The 21,483-nt window shown below is 45.5% G+C and overlaps 1 protein-coding gene across 1 annotated transcript; it reads right to left on the bottom strand.

The window, feature by feature from the left end:
• Window positions 1-580: 580 nt before the first annotated feature.
• On the bottom strand, window positions 581-20,902 carry LOC138167761 (immunoglobulin superfamily member 1-like). The gene is made up of 11 exons (XM_069096725.1): window positions 20,789-20,902; window positions 13,811-13,888; window positions 13,517-13,552; window positions 13,032-13,307; window positions 4,835-5,137; window positions 4,210-4,506; window positions 2,948-3,247; window positions 2,236-2,523; window positions 1,710-1,820; window positions 1,553-1,580; window positions 581-1,399 (listed from the first exon to the last, which is right to left on the bottom strand). Exons 2-11 carry the CDS (start codon window positions 13,842-13,844, stop codon window positions 1,354-1,356), a joined length of 1,719 nt encoding a protein of 572 aa, XP_068952826.1. The 5' UTR covers window positions 13,845-13,888; window positions 20,789-20,902; the 3' UTR covers window positions 581-1,353.
• Window positions 20,903-21,483: the final 581 nt, after the last annotated feature.

Here is a 21,483-nt window from a genome sequence, read left to right as displayed (position 1 = left end):
CACCAGCTCTGCTGTCCAGGCACTGAACCTGGAGAACGCCTCATCCTCATGTCCTGCTCCACTTTTTACTTAATAGTCCCGTTAGCTTTGAAGAGAGTCTCTTTAGGAGACATGCCATGTGCCTAAACCAGGAGAGAATGTGCCTGGGGGGGGGGAAGCAAGAGGAGAGAGAAACAGAGAACAGAACAGAGACAGACTGAGGCAGAGAGAAAGACAGAGACAAACAGGAAGAGACACAAAGAGACAGGTCACCCTCCCTTCACTCAAAATAATTTAGGTTTTGATGTAGGAGAGACTGAGGAAAATTTCATTTCCATGTGAGGGCTTGTGCAGATGTGGTGGGAAGAGAAAGGCCTGGCAGCAGAAGGAAGCCTGCCCAGTGACCCTGGGGGAGGGGTGCTGCAGGGGCGGCTTGGTCAGGTAGCCCAAGGATGGTCCAGCCCAAAGTCCATGCCAGCCCTTAGCTTGTACATTCCTCGAGCGAGACTTATGCTTAGCTGGAAAATGTGTGTTAAAAAGGAGGAAGCCATCCAAGAGAAATGCCAACAGAAGGTGCTCGGGGGCCAGGCAAGCATTAATTCTATCAGATGAATATTTATTAAGAACCTACAGAACTTTGGGGAGGAGAAGACAAGTACTAGGGATACCCAGGCTGGAGACTGAGAGTCTGGGCTTCAAGGAGCCAAGTGCCTCCTGGGAGAGCACCTGTGACATCAGGAAGTCACGATCCTGGGCACCGAGGGAAGGAGGGCTGACACAGGGTCCTTGGGGACACCTGGTGGGAGATCAGTGCCCTGACAATCCAGGCTTCTTGTCCCAGTCCTCAGAGTCTGGAAAGTGTGGCCAGCTGCCCTGAGGTCGCTCTTCCATACAGTGACACCCCATGGGAAAAGCCAGGCTTGCCCTTGGCCAGAAATCAATGCTGCAGGAGCTTGGCAGGCCAAGGTCAGGGAGGAGACCCCTGGTTCACAGAGCTCTTGCCCCAAGTGGACATCCCTAACCGGAAGCATGGGTGCTCATGGATGGGGACCTGAGTAAAATGCCTCAGAGATGAGATGAAATGGGGCTGAGGGAGAGAACTGAGGGAGCAGAGAGGGAGAGAGGAGAGGGAAATCTCTGTGCTTATCCCTCAGGCCAAGGACACATGGGCCTGGAAAGTGAGCTCTGAGGGTGTCTCCACACTGTCTGCCTCCTATTCAAGGCCCTTATCTTCAGCTGACTTTGGGTGACTCCCTGAGGGCTCCACCATCCCCCAGCCCCCAGGGCCAGGACTGCCCTCCCCAGGCCTCCACCTGCTCCAGGATCATGTCCCTTTCCTTCCCAGGAAACTCACATAGGGCCTCCCCTTGGGGACTATTGGGGGAGGCAGACACCCCAAGGACAAGGGCAGTCAGGGCACCTGTAGGGAGAGGAGGAGGACATAGGATGTAGGTGGACAGAGGGCCCTCTGGGAGCATCCTCTCCTCACCAGGGACTCTGTCCATGAAGAGGGTCCAGGTTTACATGAGAAGGAAGGAACACAGGACTATGGGAAGGGGAGCTGGGCCTTTACCTCCTGGAGCTGTCTCCCTGCAAGGTCCCTGGTGAGAGAGGTGGGAAGGGAAGCAAGGTCAGAGAGGATCCCACAGGAGGAAATGAAGCCCCAGGCCTCAGCCATCTCCTTGTTCCTTCATACCCCAGGGGGTTTCACTCTCTCCTCCCACACTCACCCACAGGGATGGGTCCATGGCAGCAGAATTCCAGCAGGAGGAGGCAGAGGAGGAGGAAGAGGAAGGCCACACAGCTGAGGGTGACGATGAGAGTGTAGTTGGGGTCTGATGCTGGGGGGGAAGAGAGAAGAATCCTCATGAATCACTGGCCAGAGGAGATCCTCACCTGGCCCCTGCCAATGTCCCTGAACCTCCTCCTCCCCACAGCCCCCATCACCACCAGTGTTCAATAGTTAGGCACAAATCCAGCTCAGGGAGGCTTCATCCCTTCAAATAATAAGGGGCAGAAAGGAGGAAACCAAGATGGGGCAGGGAGAGTCATGGAGACGTATGGGGGAAGCCCCTGGGCCAGCTCACACCCTGGGTTCTCATGTGCATGGAATTAGGCACAGTGTCAGAAGGTTTCTTCTCCCTTCTCCTGTGTCTCCTGGCCAGAGGTGAGGCCTCGGATTTGTTTCCCCATAGGGGTGAGGGAGGAAGTGGTCATTGGCCCCTCCAGTGGGTTCTGGGGCCTTCTTCCTCTCACCTCTCACTGTGAGCTGCAGGGGGTCACTGCGCTGTGTCCAGAGACTTCCATTGGTTCTGATTTTGTAGCTGCAGCTGTAACTGCCAGAGTCCTGGGGGTTCACATGGGTCAGGAAGAACTGAACCACACCTTGAGAAGTATCCATGCTCAGCAGGGTTTTCTCATCTCCCTCCTTGTACAGAACAAACCTAGAACCCCATGAGGGTCCCCAGCACAGCAGGGTCACGATGGCCCCTGAGGCCACCTCTGGGCCAGGCTGGGCTGAGAGGGAAGGCTTGGGGAGAGCATCTGGGAACACAAACAGAGGTGAGGGCCCCTTAAGGACCCTCCACAGCTGGGATGGGGGGGAGCAAGAGCTGAGAGCCCCCTAAAGATTCCCCGACCATCGACTCCTGCTTCCATGGGCCCTTTGCCCCAAATCTCCTTTTTGGAGAGAGTGGATGGTAAACCTCTGATGTTCTCTGTGGCTGCCAAGACACAGAGCAGGTGTTCCTCCTTCTGTCTTTGACCCTTAAGCTTGGAGCAGTACCTGAGCTGCTCCAGCCTTCCATCTTTTCTCTCCCTTTCCTTAGGGACCCCCAGACCTTGTCCCAACCTTTACCTTATGATGGTCAAAAAAGCCTGCACAATACATCCTCCCTCACTTCCTGGGCTGTCTGTAAATCCTGATAACCCTTTACATTATGTCTTGACAGCCTGGGAACCCCCTCACCTGTCACCCAGAGCTCCAGGACCTCACTGGGCTCAGACACCTGGTATGGAGCCATCCTTCTGTAGTAGACACAGCTATAGTTGCCAGCATCCTGGGCCCTCACAGAGAGGAGGGGAAAGGCAGCTGAGGTCCCAGCTGGGCTCTGGCTCTGCAAGGCCTGAGGGGTCCCCACCTTCAGCAGACTGAATGTCACCCTCCAGAGGGATGTCTGAGGGGGCTGCCGGCACTGGAGAGTCACATGCATCCCGGGCTCCACTACAAGGCCTGGAAGGGCTGAGAGGGAAGGCTTGGGGAGAGATCCTGGGAGAGGAAGAACACGGGCTGGGAGTCAGGACACCTGGGTCTGGTCCCTGCTCTGCCTCTGAGCCCCTGTGTGACATTGGTCCAGTCATTGCCCTGTCTGAGTCTCATTAGGGTTGGTCAGCTGTTTCAGTCATGTCTGACTCTTCATGGCTCCTTTTGGGGTTTTCTTGGCAGATACCAGAGTGATTTGTCATAACTTTTTCCTGCTCATTTTATAAATGAGAAAACAGAGACCAGCAGGATTAAGGGACTTGCTCAAGGTCACACAGCGAATAGGTCTGAGGCCAGATTTAAATTCAGAAAGTTGAGTCTTCCTAACTGCAAGCCCAGCATTCTAGTCATTGAGTCTCCCGGCTGTCCCTGAGCCACAGCTATAGATGAGGGGCTTGACAAAAAGATCACTCACACATTTCTAGCTGTACATAGCTGGGAGTCTAAGGAACTCTCACATTTGAGGGGGCTCACCCAGCCTGTGGTCTCAGACCTCTAATGACTCACAAGAGGGAAGATCACACCCCTCACTGTTCATCTGGGCTGTCCCAGACAGGCCCAGGGCTCAGCCTGAAACCTGACCTCAGGTCATGTCCAGAACTGGGAAGGCTCAGGCTCATTTCCAAGCTCAGTCACTCACTTGTGTGACCTTGGACAAGTCCTTTCTCTCTGGGCTTCACTGTGCTTATTGGTAAGGAGAGGGTTTGGCCTCGAAAACCTCCAAGGTTTTCAGCTACCAGTATCTGTGACTCTCCTACTAACTCCCCAGCTCATTCCCCACCATGACCTTTCTTCCCCACATTCTAGACCACAGAGAAATGGCTCGTGTCTTCCAAGACCCTTGAGTCCTGCCAAGCCCCAGGGCAGAGCTGGCTGTGTAGACACCAGGCTTTGTCTCTGTGAGGCCCCTGGCTGGCAGAGAGCAGAGGGGTCATCCTCAGAGTTATTCTGGGCCCACACCCCCTCACCTGGTACCACCAGCTCCAGGGCCTCACTGGGCTCTGATTCTCTAGCATACTCTTTCTTTTCCCTGTAAGCACAGCTGTAGCTCCTAGTGTCCTCAGGTCTCACAGATGGGAGGAGGAAGCTAGTCCAGAAGTCTGCCGAAGTCTGCTGCTGTAATGGCTCCTGGGTCCCAGCCTTCCACAGAGTAAAAGTCACCTCTTCAAGCGAAGACTTGGAACTTGAGCACCAGAGAGTGATGTTGGTCCCTGGGAATACCAAGAGGCCGGGCTGAGCCCACAGAGTGGGCCTGGAGAGATGTCCTAAGGGGAAAGGGGAACCAGAGGTCACATTCAGATATCATTTCTAGGCCTCCCCTCTCCCTAACTGTTTAGTGAGAGGGCAAATAGCAATCTTGTGTCTCTTCTCGTTTTTTTTTTTTCTGGGATCGGCCTTGAGCTGGAAACACACCCACTATTCTGTGGCCCAAAGCTGAGTCCATGTAGAACAGGAGAGGGTTCAAGGCTCTCTCCCATCCTCCCACCAAACCTTCCCTTCAGAATTCCCAGGATTTTTGCTGTCCCCATAGAACTGTGGGCCCCTATGTGGAGAGTAGAACTGGGGATTAGGGAGACTTTCATTTCTAGTCACCAGACACAGTCAGCTCCAGGGTCTGGCTGGGATGTGAACCCCTGTGGGGGGCTGTCTTCCTGTAGTAAATACAGCTGTAGCTCCCAGTGTCCTCAGGCCTCACAGACGAAAGTAAGAAAACAGCCCGGCTCCCTGTAGGGCTCTGTGTCTGCAAGGGCTCCAGGCTCTTTTCCTCCAGCAGGGCAAAGCTGTATTCCTGGGGGGGTGTCTGTGGTGATATGTCACACCAGATGGCCACTGTTGTCCCTGAAGGTATTATTGGAGATCTACGTGTGGCTGAAATGGAGGGCTTGGGGAAGGCTCCTGGGAAAGAAGGAAAAAAATTAGGGAGTGATGTCTCCCCCTAGTCCCCTTTGATTCTCTAAAGCAGAGCTGAGAAGGGGGAGTGTGGGCTGAGGAGGCCTGGCCTGGCCCCTTGGCCCACTCCTGCAGGCCCCTTCATGGCTGAGTGATCAGGCTTCCTGGGTCACTCTCACAAAGATGGTGGGAGGAAAAAGGAGATGGGAAAAGAAGGTCAGAAACCTCTGGTGCCAAGAGAGTGGACTGAAGAAGTAACTAAGCCCTCCCAAATTCCCCCCAGACACCTAGAAAGCCACCTCAGAATTGATCTGGGAGCAGGGAGGCAGTGACCAGCCTGTCAGGAAAGGTCTGTCTCACTGGACTGAGAGGGCAACTAGGTCCAAAAGCCACCACAAGAGCCACGCCTCATGGCAGGGGGTCTGCAGCAAGGCTTCAGGACTGGGGCAATCCATCAGTAGGCCCCTGCCCTCCTGCAGACAAGGAGATCCTAGGCAAGTGGGCAATCTGTGCAGTCTCACGTGAGACTGTGGGCACTCTCATGGCCCCACGCCAGTGACCCCCTTCCCAGCACAATTCACCCAGCAAAACCCTTGACCCCACTGCTGACAAGTAGAGAAGTCCTGTCCTATGTTTGGCCAACAGTGAGACCCTGTTTCCATAGCAACCCAACATCACAGCAGACTAGCAACAAGGTCCCTCATCCACAGGAAGTCACCAAAAAGACTCTGTTACCATAGCAACCCAGCAGCAAGGCCCTACATCAGGAGCTGGCCCATAGCTAAAGCCCACACACAGGGGAGTCCAACAGGGAGCTGAATAAAGAATTTGACCTCCAAATACAAGACTGAAGGGAAACATAAAAAGTAAAAAAGAAATACAAAAGAGAAAAGATAAGAAAAATAATAAAGTTAGAATATTTATATTTTTATATGGCAAGATCATATTTGTAACTCATAGCAACTTTATTATTATAAAAGCAATTAGAAGGAGTTTTTTGTAGACAGAGGGTGTGAATAGAAGGTTGCTCTAATTCAGTTGATACCCCAAATAAACAAAATATAAGGGTGAGAAAGAAAATTGCACTGGAAGAAAAATGGGAGGGAAATTGAATGGGGCAAATTATCCCACATAAATGAGATATGAATGCTCTATTATAATGAAGGGGGAATGGGCGATGATAGTGTTGAACAAAATTTCAGCCTTAATCTCATCAAAATTGGTTCAGAGAGGGAATAATACACACACTCAGTTGGATACAAATGTCTATCTAACCCTACAATGAAGTAAAAAGGAGTGGGCATAAGTTTAGAAGTGGGAGAGGACTGACAAAAGAGAGAGTATATCAGGGAAGGCAGTGATCAGAAGTAAAACACTTATAAGAAGGAAAGGGTGGAGTATAAGAGTGAGAGGGGCCATATAAGGTGGAAAACAGCATGGAGGGAAATAACACAGTTATCATAATTATAAATGTTAAAGGGATGAACTCACCCATAAAATGGAAGCAAATAGCAGAATGGATTAAAAGCCAGAAACCTACAACATCTTGTTGAAAAGAAACACATTTGAAACATAGAGATACACATAGGGTAAAGGTAATGGACTGGAGAAGAATGTATTCTGTTTCAGCTGAAGCAAAGAAAGTAGGAGTAGCAAGCACAATCTCAGACAAAGCAAAAGCAAAAATAAATCTAATTTAAAAAGTTAAAGAAGGAAACTATATCTAGCTCAAAGGTACCATAAACAATGAAGTGATATCAATACTATATGTACAGCATCTAAATTTTTGATGAAGTTGAATGGCTTACAGGAGGAAAAAGATAATAAATCTATACTAGCAGGGTACCTCAGTTTTCCCCCTCAGAATTAGTTAAAAATAACCAAAAAATAAAGAAGAATAAAGTTGAGGTGAATAAAATTCCAGAAAATTAAGATATGATAGATATTTGGAGAAAATGAATGGGAATAGAAAGGAATATACCTTTTTTTAAAAAATAAACATCCTCACAAGTATCCAAACAATATTTTTTTTGGCTTTTTTTGGAGGACAATTGAGGTTACGTGACTTGTCCAAGGTCACAACGGCTAGTTTTTGTGTTAAGTATCTGAGGCCGGATTTGAACTCAGGTCATCCTGACTCCAGGGCCAGTGCCCTATTCACTGCACCACCTAGCCACCCCAGGAATACATCTTTTTACCACAGTAAATGGCACCTACACAAAAATTGACCAGGCAATAGGACATAAAAAACTCACATTCAAAGGCAGAAATAGTAAACACATCCTTTTCAGATGACAGTTCAATAAAAATTACGTTCAATAATAGACAATGGAAAGAGAGATTAAAAATTAATTGGAAATTAAATGATTTTATCCTAAAGAGAAAGTGTGTCAAAGAATAAATCATAGAAACAATCAATTTCATTAAAGAGAATTAAAGCTATGAGACGACATACCAATATTTATGGGATGCAGTTAAAGTAGTATTTTATTGCATACAGCAACAAAATAGAGGGGAAAAATAAAGCAATGAATTGGGCATGCAACTAAAAAAATTAGAAAAAATACAAAATAAAAAATCCCCAATTAAGCAGCAAACTGGAAATTCTGAATATTAAAGGATAAATTAATAAAACTGAAAGTAAGCACACCATTGAAATAATAAATAAAAGTAGAATCTGATTTTAGGGGGGGGAGGAAGTAAAATAGGCAAACCATTGGTTAATTTGATTTTTTAAAAAAGGAAAGAAGAAAACCAGATTCCTAGTATAAAAAAAAGAAAGGGATGATTTCACCACCCATGAAGAAAAAACAAAGACAGTCGTTAGGTACTATTTTCCAAATTATATATCAGTGAATTTATGATCTAAATGAAATGGATAAATATCTATAAAAATATGTTTTTCAGATTGACAGAAGAAGGAATAAAATATTTAAATAACCCATTCTTAGGAGAAAATTTGAACGAGACATCAATGACCTTCCTGAGAAAAAATCCCCAGGAAAGATGAATTCCCAAATGAAGTCTATTGAATATTTAAAGAATTAATCCAAATAATAATAAACTATTTGGGAAAATAAACAAAGAAGGAGTCCTACCAAATTATTTTTTCAAGACAAATATAGTGCTGATACCCAAACCAAAAAGAGTCAAAACAAAGAAAGGTAATTATAGACCTATTTCCCTAATGGATATTGATGCAAAAATTTTTAATGAAATACTAGCAAATAGATGAAAGCAATATATCCCAAAAATTGTAAGCTATGACCAGGTGGGATTTGTACCAAGAATGTAGAACTGGTTCAATATAAGGAAAAACATCAGCATAATTGACCATATCAATTAAAATATTAACAGAAATCACATGATTTTCTCAATAGACACCAAAGAAACCTTTGAGAAAAGATAGCACCTATTAAAAACACTGGAGAGCATAAGAATTGATGGAGTTTACTTTAAAATAAGTACTCTTTATCTAAAACCAACAGCAAGCAATATCAGTATTGGGAATAAATTAAACACCTTACAAATACAATAAGGGTTGAAGCAAGGATGTCCCTTATCACATCTATTATTTAAGATTGTCCCAGAAATTTTGACCATAGCAACAAGAGAAGAAAAATAAATTAAAGGAATTGGAACAGGCAGCAAGAATAAAAGAAACTCTCACTCATTGTAGGTGATGTGATTTTAAAGAATCCTGCAGAATCAACTAAAAAACTACTTGAAATTATTCCTAACTTTAGAGAAGTTGCAGGATACAAAATAAATCCACATAAATTACCAACATTTCTATATATTGCCAACAAAGTCCAGCAGCAAGCAATAGGAAGAGAAATTCCATTTAAAATAACTGTAGACAATATGAATTACTTGGGAGTCTACCTGCAAAGATAAATCCAGAAACAATATGAACATAACTATAAAACGCTTTCCATTCAAATGAAGTCAGATTTAAACAATTGCAAACATGCTAATTACTCAGCAGCATGTTGAGACAATATAATAAAAATGACAAATTTACATAAATTACTCTATTCAGTACCATACCAATCAAAGTATCAAAAACGGTTTTATAGAGCTAGAAAAAATAATAAAATTCTTCGGAAAGAACAAACCTCAAGGATATCAAGCTAATCAAGCATAAAAGGTGGTCTATTCATACCAAATCTCAAACTGTTATAAAATGGTCATTATTAAAATAATCTGGTACAATAATTCTTGACTAAGAAACAGAGCAGTGGATCAGTGGAATAGAGTAGGTACAAGCTATAGTAAATGATCCTAGTAATCTAGTATATGATAAACTCAAAGATCCAAGTTTTGGGGACAAAAACTTTTTTTTAACAAAAACTGCTCGGAAAACTAGAAAACAGTATGGCAGAAATTAGGTCATCATCTCACAGGATGTATGTAGCAAGGTAAGTTTAGAATGGGTACATGGTTTAACACAGAAAAAGTGGTATCATAAACAAATTAAGAGAGCATGGAATAGATTATTGGTCAGATTTATGGATAATGGAAGAATGTAGAACCAAAGAAGATATAATAGAAAGCCTTAAAAATGTAAAACAGATCATTTTGGTTTTATAAAATTAAGAAGTTTTGGCTTTGCATAAACAAAACCAAAGCATCCAAAAATATAAGGAAAGCAGTACACTGGGGGAAAAAAAAAAAACGTTTCCATTGAGTATCTCTGGTAAAGGTCTTATTTCTCAAATACATTGAGAACTGAGTCAAATTTATAAAAATAGAAGTCATTCCCCAATTGACAAGTGGTTAAATGACATGAACAGGCAGTTTTAAGGAAAAAAATAAATCTATCTATAGGCATTTGAAAATATGATCAAATCGTTATTGATCAGAGAAATTCAAATTAAAACAATTCTGAGGTACCACCTCACCACCTATCAAAGTGAGCACTGTAACAGAAAAAGGCAATATTGGATGTTGTAGGGCATGTGGGAAAACAAGGACACTAATGCACTATTTTTGAAGTTGTGAACTCATCCAACCATTCAGGAGAGCAGTTTGGAACTATGCCCAAAGGGCAGCCAAACTGCACATATCCTATCATTCAGCAATCCCACCAATAGGGCTATTTCCCAAAGACATTCAAAAAAGGGGGAAAAGGACCTATTTGTACAAAAATATTTATAGTGGATCTTTTAGTGGTGCCTAAGAATTGGACATCAAAGGAATGCCCATCAATTAAGAAAGGGCTAAAGAACATGTGTTAAATGATTATAATAGAATATTATTGTGGTACAAGAAATGAGAAGGAGGGGGATTCCAGAAAAACCTGGACAGACTCGTATGAATTGATGCACAGTAAAGTGAACAGAACAAGGAGAATGCTGGACAGAACAACAATATTGCTCAATGAAGAACTGTGACTGACTTTGCTGTTCTCACTAATACAAAGATCCAAGACAAGCCCAAAGGACCAATGCTGAAGCAGGCCATCCCGCTCCAGAGAAAGAACTGATGTTGATGGAATCCAGACTGAAGCAGGATGTTTTTCACTTCCTCTTTTTTCTTTCATTTGAGTCATTTATACAAAATGACTAACATGGAAATGCTTTACGTGATTGCACATGTATAACCCATATATCTGGTTGTTTACCATCTCAGGGACTAGAGAGAGGAGAGAGGGTGGAGATGAAATATAGAATATGGAACTCAAAATTTTAAATGATTATGTTTAAAAAAAGAAATGGAAACAGAGACAAAAACAAGAGATAGCGAGAGTGAAAGAAAGACATAGAGAAAGAGAGTGTTGAGGGGAGACAGAGAGGGAGAAACATAGTAAGAAGGGAAAGCAGAGAGAGAGGAGAAGAAGAGGGAGAGAGAGAGAGAAAGAGAGAGAGAGAGAGAGAGAGACAGACAGACAGACAGACAGACAGACAGACAGACAGACAGAGAGAGACAGAGAGAGAGAGAGACAGAGAGAGAGAGAGACAGAGGGAGAGAGAGACAGAGAGACAGAGAGACAGAGAGAAATAGAGAGAGACAGAGACAGAGACAGAGACAGAGACAGAGACAGAGACAGAGACAGAGAGAGACAGAGAGACAGAGAGACAGAGACAGAGAGAAAGAGAGAGACAGAGAGAGACAGAGAGAGACAGAGAGACAGAGAGAGAGACAGAGAGAGAGACAGAGAGACAGAGACAGAGAGAGAGACAGAGACAGAGACAGAGACAGAGACAGAGACAGAGAGACAGAGACAGAGAGAGGAGAGACAGAGAGAGAGAGGAGAGACAGAGAGAGAACATTTAGATAAACTGTTACAACCTTCTCTACAGAAAAAAGAGAAGGTCACTGTCCCCCATCTGCTCCTCTTCTTACCCCCTCCAAGTGGCCCAGCTCTGTCCCTACAGCCTGTTCCTGCTGGACCAAGGCAGGCACATAATGTAACACCAATGGCAGATTCAGACTTCTCCCTTAAATTTTAAGGTTTGTAAAACCCTTTTCTCCCAATAACCTCATGACTGGGTGATAGATAGAAGTCCAGATTCCTATTCCTTGGTACTACCCACTTCCCTCCACTGTTTTATGCTGCCAGATCCTTGTCCTGCTGCCCCCTGTCCACACCTCAGTGAAGCCAGAACAGAGCTGGCAGGGCTCTGTTTGTCCAAGGGTGGGCAGGAGCTGAAGAAGGGGGAGGGGCACTCCCTCCAGCGTATTCTAGGAGGAATTAGATTTTTTTCTAGTTCTCTTTCCCTCGCTGATAACTCACCTGTCGGGTACATCCTGCCTAGGGATGGGGAAACCCCAAAGATTTAGGGAAGACTCCACCCCTGCTGCCCTCAGGTACCACGAAGTGCCAGGGATCACAGGTGTTTGAGCTCAAATGACCTCATTAGATAATCTGTCCCATGAGCTTCATGTGATGGAAGAGGGAACTGAGGTCCACAGAAGGTTGGGGACTTGCCTTCAGTCACTCAGCTAGGACTTTGGCTGGCGGGGTGGGGGGCAGGTGTTTGAACCCCCTCCACAGACTCCTGATCTCAGCCTCCTTCCCCCTTCAGCAGGCTGCCTTCTAAATGTGGCCACATGGCCAGAAGCCTGGGATGGTGGGAAGGGCCCCAGTGCTAGTGGGGGCACACTAGAGAGGCATAGGCTTCATGGTGATGCAATCAGGGACAGCATCCTGGAGCAGCCCAGATCTGAGCTGGGCTTTAAGGATGTGTGGGAAAGTGATGGACGAAAGTGGGAAGGGCATCCCAGGCAGGGGGATCTTTGTGAGCAAAGGCAGGATGGTGGGACAGGGAGAGAGATGAAGTTGTCATCTGCCCAGCCTAATGGGAATGTAATGAGGGCAGAAGGGAACAAGGGGGGGGCCCAACTGGACGGACTGGGTGCTGCCACTTTGGGCCTAAGAAGAGACAAGAAAAGTTTATCTGGAAAAGTTTGCTCTGGTAATGCTGTGTGTCCCTTCTCCCAAAGGCTGCTGTGTATCCTCTGAGGGAAGAGCTGCCCTGCTCTCCTGGCTGGGTCACCAGGGACACTGACAAGATTAGGAAAGATCCCTGGGGTTGAGGCTGGGAGACTGGGAGACATGGCTTCAAATCCTGCCCCTGAAACTTAGGATCCATTGACCTGCTAGTCACCTTTCCTGCCCTCCAGGCCTCAGTTTCCCTATTGCCAAAAGGGAAATCATGGTACAACTGCTTTCTCCTCAAAGGATTGTTGAGAGGGAAGATTGTGCAACATTATTGATGACAATGGGAGCCAGGCATTCCCAGAACCAGGGAGATGCAAGTGTTAAGGGGAAACAGGGAGTTCAGCCTGAGGGTTTGTCCCACTTGAAGCTGCCTCCACAAATGAGGGCTCTGGCCTCCCTTCTCAGGACCGGCCCCTCCCCACCAGGGATTGCTGCAGACCAGCACCCCCTCACCTGTCACCACCAGGTCCAGGGGCTCACTGAGCTCTGACCACAAGGGCCCCTGCCCAGAGCGGCAGCTGTAGCTTCGCCCATCTCTCGAGGGATCCACAGCCCTGAGCACAAACTCTGCCTGCTGCCAGAAGGCATTTCTGTCCTCTCTGATCTCTCCATCACTCCAGAGCTGGACTCGGTTACTCCCCAGGTGGCCCTGGCACCTGAGGGTCACATCTGCTCCCCCAGGGACCACAGGACTCGGGACGGCCCAGAGGGTGGGCCTGGGAAGGGGGTCTGAGAAGGAAACAGATTGGATTCTGAGAGATTCCTCTGGCCCCAGGGATTCTTTCACCTCTGGACTCAGAAGCCCCTCCCTCAATCACCCCCTCCATTCATCCCAACGTCCCCTGTTTCCCTCCCTGCTTGTCTTGGAAGAGGCTGTCAGGGTTGATTTGGCTCAAGAAGGGGAAAGGGAACAGTGGGATGTTGGGGCCACAACTCACCCATCTGTGCCCGCACTGCCCAGCCCAGACACAGCCCTGTAAGGGAAGCTCAGGTTATGGATTCCTCCCCTCCAGCCCACACTGACCCATCCCCAGCTCTCCCCAAAGCCCCTGAGCCTCTAATTCTGCTTTGGCCAGAATGTGAAGGAAGAGCCCTTTGAGCAGACACTGGGCTCCTGCTCTGCCCCAAATGATTCTGTCTCCTCCTTAGGCTCCTCCTTGTCCTTCAGAGTCAGGAGCCAAGGACCTTGTCACAATGTCCCTCCCTCCCCAGGACTGACCCTGGAGACTCACCAGTGGAGATCAGGAAAGTGACTGTTGGGCCCATGGTGGGTCTTCACCTCCATCTGCAGCTGCCCAGCCTCAGATGTGCTGAGGAGAAAAGCTAGGCAGATAAGTGGCTGGCCCAGGATGTGGTGGCCAACCCTGCTGTCTTACACCCCCAAACCCAGGCCCCACAATTTCCGCTCTTATACTGATGAGTGAGGGACCAGGGTCCTTCAAGGCTCAGCTCTGAGGGGATCAGGGTGTCTTAAGGTAAATGTAGCCTGGCAAGGACCAAGGGCTCTGATGGGTAACTGGTATTGAAGATCACTGAAGGAGACCAGGGCCAAAAATACTGAGACTTGCTTGGAAAGAATGAGGGCTCCCCATGAAAGCCTCACCCTGAAAGGACCTAGATTGGCACAAAGGCCTAAGGCCATGGCCCGGAAGGCTCGGCCTCAGATCCTCCACTCAGTTGAGTTCTGAGCACAAGTTCCACCTGTGGTGTGACTTTGGGTCAGTCTCATCCTCTGCTCTTTGGAACAAAAAGCAAGGATGCCAACAGCAATAATGACAACGATGGTGTAATGGGAATGTAAATTTTAAAGATCTTCCCTGCCCCTAGGCTAAAGTGCACCTGGAGCCTGGGGAGGGAGGCTTGTTTTTCAGCAGATACTTTTTGATTGGCCAGTGGGTCCAAAAGGCTGTTACATTCTCTGAGCCAGGAGAAGGTGATATAAGCCCTGATGTGTAGCTTTGTTTTGGGGGCTCACTTTGAGAAGTGTTCTGTGATTTGATATGCATTCTGGGAAGCCGTTGTCCAGAGCCCCCCCAGCTTTGAAAAACCCAGATGTTGAAAGCCAGATGTTGATTTGATATGGATGTAATGGCTGGACAATTTGGAAAGCTGTTTACTTGATCTGTTTCTGTCTTGATAATTCTGCCTGTATACTTTGAAGTTTGGGGTGCTGATCTTTTTCCCCTGACCAAGGTAAACGATACATGTCTGACTGATTAAAGTAAGCTTGTTAACCCATTTTGAGTTGCTTTCCTTTATCAAAGCAGATCCAAGAACCTGTGGTGGCAGCAAACCCTGAGAACGCTTGGGGTGCTTTCTGCTACAGACGGCTGACATTGACTTAGCACTTTCAGGTTTGCAACATGACTTACCGATGCTGCCTCAATTCAGCCTCACAACAACAATACCATCCCCATCTTACAGATGAGAATACATAGCTAGACAGAGGTGAAGGCACCCTGCCAGGTTCCCAAAGCCAGACTTGAATTCCAGCCTTCCTGCCCTCAAACCTGCTGGAGTTTGGAAGCTTGATCCAGGTGCTAGAGTAATTGAGGCCAGGTGCCCACTCTCCAGGTGTGTAAGTGCCTCCGTTTCTGCCTTTCCTTTAGGCTGCCCCAATGGCTGCACCTTTACCCCAGGCATCACTGGCCACAGGAGTGATGGTTGCATTTGCAGTTTCCTCAGACATTGCACCTTCCCATGGAGCTGACCCTTGACCCCAGGGCTCTTTGGAGCCCCGGGTGAGCAGAGATGACACTGTGCTTCCCAGCCCCATCATCACCCTGTGCTTTTCTGATAAGGATTGTCACAATATAGACAAGACCCAGCTCAAATTCTGTGACCACTTATTAAGCTCCTACTGTGTGACCTGCCCTGTCCTGCATGTTAGAAGTGCAAAGACAAAAGAGAACCAGGACTTCCCTCATGGAGCTTCACTCTATTGGTGAGGACAAAAATATCTTTAAGGAGATATGTCAGTACAAAATATTTATGCAAAATATTTGGGAGTGGAAGGCACGGCTTCAGCTTCCAAGGGAAGTTTGTTGGCAGAACAGGGTTCCCAGAGGGCCCAAGAGAAGAACAGGGGAGAGGGGGATGAATCACTGGGAGGAGAAAAGTGGGAATGAATGAGCTGTGAAGGGAGAGCCTGGTGATCAGATGCTGCCTGGGCACCCACAGCTCAGGATCCTGAGTGGACGCAGTGGAGAGCGGGCTCTACTCCAGTAATGACTAAGACAGACTTCATTCCTTGTGGATGCTCAATGGGGGTGAGCACAGTGTGTGACGGCAGGCCAGAGAGCCACTGGTCCTGTCTGGGGCACCATCCATTACCTAGCACTATTTTTTTGGAGGGTGGAAGGCAGGGCAATTGGTGTTAAGTGACTTGCCCAAGACCACATGGCTAGTAAGTGCTAAGTATCTGAGGTCAGCTTTGAACTCAGGTCCTCCTGACTACAGGGCCAGTGCTCTATTCACTGTGCACCTAGCTACCCCCATGTAACACTTTCTAAGCATCCCTTCTCACTAGGCTCTAAGGTCACTGGGTGAGGGTTAGGGGGGTGGAATACAAAGACAGAAAGGTTCTCAAAGTACTTCCATTGTCTCAGGTGAAATAACATGGGCACAGGTGGATGTTCACACAGAATAAACACATACAGGATCAACATAAAATAAGTGGACGGTTGGTCAATGTCTGTTCTCAAAGAGAACCAAATGACATCACAATGTCAGGTCAAGGCACAGTGTGTCTGACTGTGGTTGATCAGACCAGTGTGGGCTCAAAGGCCCCACCACAGGTCAGGCAACATAGTTCACATGTACATTTGGAGTAGAGATGTCTCTAAACGTGTGCGTGCGCATGTTTGTGTGCATGTGTGTGCACGTGTGTGTGTGCGTGTGAGTGTGTGTGTGTGTGTGTGGTGTTGAGATCACCAAAGAAAGTCTTTCTTCAAGAGTTATTAGCAAAGACTCAAAGACAAATATGGATTTTCTAGAAGAATTATCCTACAATATATGGAATAGGAATAAATGATTCCATGAGATATAACAGACTGAAAGACCATGTAGCTTCAGATGTAGAAAAGTAGCCAACAGAGGATTGTGGGAGGGTTGCAGGTAAGGTGAGAAAACCCCAAACTCCTCCACACACAAAGAAGACCAAACAGCCCCTAGGGGGAGTGCTGAACGGCCCCGACTGGCAAGAACTGGGACAGAGCAGTGGGCCCCCTGGGAGAGCAGGGCTTCAGCCGGAGTGACATCCAGGCCATCTCTTCTGAAACAACAAACAGCCTGGAGGCAGCTGGGTCGGGAGGCAGCCTCTGTCTCAGCCACGGGAATTGTCCCCTTCCAGTGAGGGAAGAGGGGCAGACATGTGAGCGAGGGAAGACTGAAGGAACCTTTGCCACTTCAGGGATGCCAGGCCCAGCTGTGCTGCCAAGATGCAGCCCTGGGCTAGGCGGAAGGTAAGAAGGCATCAGCAGGGGCGGCCAGGTGGCTCAGCGAGTAAGAGCACCGGCTCCAGTGTCGGGATGACCTGGATCAAGTCCGGGCTCAGATACTCAGCACCACACCCAGAAATAAAAAAACTGGCTGTGTAACTTTGAGCAAGTTACTTAACCCCAATTGCTTTAAAAAAAAAAAAAAGGCATCAGCAGAAGCAATGGAGCGGGGATGCTGCTGGCCGGTGTCACTCACAGGACAACTGAGCTCCTGCCCTTGGCTCCATGGGAGTGTCCCCAGGAAACAGGAGCATTTCCAGCATAGTGTGTGTGTGTGTGTGTGTGTGGAGGGGGTGGGTGTGTGGGTGGGTATGTGTGTGGGCGTGGTGGGGGAGGCAGGAAGGATGAAGGAGCACAGAAATTGAGCTCAGGACAAAGCTCCAAAAATAACAATGAGAAGGACTTGAGGCAAGAGGCACCATCTCCCATATCCCAAGACTAGAGGTGATTATAGTTGGTCTCAAATCCAAAAAGTGTTCTTGGAAGAACTCAAAAATGGATTTTAAAAGTCAAAAAAGAGAGGTAGAAGGAAAAATTGGGAAGAAAAAGAGAGTGATGCAAGAAAATCATGAAAAATCAATCAATAACTCGGTAAAGGAAACACAAAAAATAATTGAAGAAAATAACACTATTTTTACTGCCACTGTTTCTGGTAAAGACCTCATTTCTAAAATATATTGAGAACTGAGTCAAATTTATAAGAATACTTTTAATATTTAAATAAAAATTTATATCATTCCCCAATTGATAAATGGTCAAATGACATGAACAGGCACTTTTCAGATGAAGAAATGAAGGCTATATATAGTCAGATGAAATTATACGAAATCACTGGTGATTAGAGAATGCAGATGTAAACAGCTCTGATATACTCCCTCACACTAGTCATGATAAATGGTGGAGAAGATGTGGGGAAATTGGACACTAATGCATTGTTGGTGGAGCTGTGAACTGATTCAACCATTCAGTAGAATGATTTGGAGCTATGCCCAAAGGACTATAAAACTGTGCATAACTTTTGATCTGGCAATACCACTACTAGGTCTAATATTCTGAAGAGATCATAAAAAATGGGGAAATGACTCACATGTACAAAAATATTTATAGCAGCTCTTTTTGTGGTGGCAAAGAATTGCAAATTAAGGGGATCCCCATCAAATGGGAAATGGCTGAACAAATTGTGGTATATGATTGTAATGGGATAGTATTATACTATAAAAAAAGATGAGCAGGCAGACTTCAGAAAAACCTGGAAAGTCTTACATGAGCTGATGCTGAGTGGAGTGAGCAGATCCAGAAGAACATTGTACTTAGCTCTTTTCAGCAATACAATGATCTAAGGCAATTCCAAAAGACTCATGATGGAAAATACCATCCACATCCAGAGAAAGAACCATGGAGCCTGATACAGATCAAAGCATAGTATTATCACTATTTTTTTCTTTCTAATGGTTTTTCCTTTTGTTCTCATTCTTCCTTCACAACATGACTCATGCAGAAATATACTTAATATGATTGTACATGTATAGCTTACATCAGATCGCTAGCCATTTTGAAAGGGGTGGGGAAGGTAAGGGAGGGAGAAAAAACACTGGAACTCAAAAACATATAAAAGTCAATGATAAAAACTATCTTTACATGTAATTGGCAAAAAAAAACAAATATTAAGAGCAAAAAAAGTCAAATCAACAAAAGAAAAAAAGCACTTGAAAGTATGAGCATAAATGGACTTTTCCTTAAATTGAGAAGAAGCATTTACCTAAAACCATCAGCAAGTGTTATTTATAAATCCATATGTGATAAGCCTTGCCAAGAAGGTTACCTGTGAAACTAGGGTGCCCACTGCCACCAACATTATTCAATATATTATTGGAAATCTTATCAGTGACAATAATAAAAGAAAAAACAGAAGGCATCAGAATAGGGAATAAGGTAAGAAAGCTTTCTCTTTTTGCAGATGATATGATGATATACTTGGAAGATCCTAAACACCAAACTAAAAAGTAAATTGAAATTATTAATAATTTCATCAAAGGAGCAGGATATAAAGTAAACCCACATAAATCATAGGCATTCCTACATATTACCAACAGGATCCTTTCAGAAGACGTAGCTAGAAATACCCCATTTAAAATGACTTTAGACAGTATAAAATACCTGGGAATACACCTAGCAAAGCAAACATAGGACCTATATGAACAAAAACATAAAAACTTTGTGCACAAACAAAATCAAATTTAAGTAAATGGAGAAATATTAATTGTTTGTGGATAGACAGGGCCAAGATAATAAAATGACAATTTTACCAAAATTAATCAATATATTTAATGCCATCCCAATTAAATCACAAAAAGTATATTTCACAGAGGTAGAAATATCAATAACAAAATTCATTTGGAAGAACCAAAGGTCAATGATATCAAAGGAATTAATTGGGGGGAAATGTAAAGGAAGGATGTTTAGCAGTATCAGATCTTAAACTGTATTATAAGGCAGCAATTATCGAAACTATCTGGTACTGGTTAAGAAATAGAAAGGTAGATCAGTGGAACAGGCTAGAAATACAATCTACAGAAGCAAATGAATATGGTTACCCATAAGTATAAAGACAAATCTTTGGGATAAGAATTAATTATTTGTTTAAAAATTGCTGATAGAGCTGGAAAGAAGTATGGTAGAAATTGGGCAAAGATCAATATATTGCACCCTTAACCAAGGTAAAAGCTAAATGGATGCATGGTCGAGATATAAAGGGAGACATTACAAGAAAATTTAAAGAATGTGGAACATATGGCCTATCAGGCTTATAAACAGATGAAAAAATATGAACAAACATGATGTAGAAAAAATTGTGAGATCTAAAATGGATAATTTTTATCATATTAAATTAACAAAACAAACATAGCCAAGATCAGAAGGAAAGTGAAAAACTGGGCAAAAAGACTTTCTAAACAGTTCCTCAGATAAAGGTCTCATATCTCAAATATATAAAGAACTTTGTCAAATCTACAAGAAAGTGTGTCATTCCCCAATAAATGGTACAAGGACATGAATAGGCAGGTTTCTCATGAAGAAATCAAAACAATTTATAATCATATCAAAAAATGCTCAGTGGCATCCTAGAGCCAGGCTGCTTGTAGAGGGATGAGGTGCCTTTGAAATACTCAGCCCAGTCAAGTTTATTCAACTCTGAACTTGGACTCACTCCTGGTGAGGTGATTATGTCCTCCCAGGTGAGGGGCAAAAAAAGGGTGATTGTTCCTGAACCCAAAGTCAGTGTGCAGTGAGAGAGGTGCCAGAGCTCTGTTCCTTCCTGATCGTCCAATTAGAGTAGTTTCCACCATCCCTATGAAGACCTCTGGGGACAGGGAACTCACTGCCGCACAAGGCAGCCTGGTCCATGGTTGAACAACTCTGACTGGTAGGATATTCTGCCTTCCCTTCAGCTGATTCCATCTCCCTCACACTTCCCCCACTTTGGTCCTGGTTCTCTCACCCGCGGCCTCCCAGAACAAACCTGGTCCCTAGGGCTACCACTGACAGCCCTTCTCACCCTTGAAGGTAGGTTTCATGTCCCACCCATCCCCAGTGACCTTAGTCTAGTCAGACATCTCCACTTCCACAGATCTGTTTACCATGAGGATTAGCACCAACCCCTTACTCCCACGACCTGCTCCCTTACCCCAGGCAGGCCATGCCTGTGACTCTCACCTGGACCTTCTACAGTAAATGTGCCTCTCTGGATGCGTTGTCTACAATGAGTTTGTACAGAAATAACCTCTGGATGGGATAGGAGTAGGGAAGGCTTTGTCCAGGGGTAGGGGCTGAGCACCCTGGGATTTGGAGAAGTTGCAGGATAGGGGGAAGTGGAAACAGACTTGATTTCTCAACTTCCTAATGGATAAGTGTGGGCTGAGGGTTGTGCAACTTGCAGATTTGTCTGTGGGACAGCTGTTGCTTCTGCCACATCCTCTGTCCAACCTCTAGCCCTCTTACCTCCTTCATTCTGCCCATTTTCAGTCAGTCTATATCACTTTTCCAAATATGTAGAAGAATCTGTTCTCTGCAGAGGATTCTTATAACTCCAGGTGTCATTCCTCTGTGAATGTAAGGAAATTGATTGTCTTTGCTTTCCCTTATCCAAATAACATCATTTTATCCAAACTGCTAAGATAAGACCTTTTCTCTTCCTCCCTTCCCTTCTCCTCTCTCCCTCCTCCTTCCTTTTCCTTTTCCTCCTCACTCTCCTTTCCCCTATTCTCTTCTTTCTCTCCCTCTCCTCCAGTCTCTCTCCTTCTCCCCTTCCCCTCCAATTTTCCTTCCTTCCTTTCTCTTCCCATCCTCTCCTCCCATCTTTTCTCCTTCTCTCACATATAAAACAAGAAAGATTATGGACTATTTTTGGT

This window comes from Petaurus breviceps, unplaced genomic scaffold, assembly GCF_028583685.1.
Source record: "Petaurus breviceps papuanus isolate PSGF00001 unplaced genomic scaffold, PetGlider_PUasm1.0 296, whole genome shotgun sequence".
Taxonomy (NCBI): Eukaryota; Metazoa; Chordata; class Mammalia; order Diprotodontia; family Petauridae; genus Petaurus; species Petaurus breviceps.
Note: the sequence above shows the minus strand (reverse complement) of the source record. Positions and strands in the feature narration are given on the sequence as shown.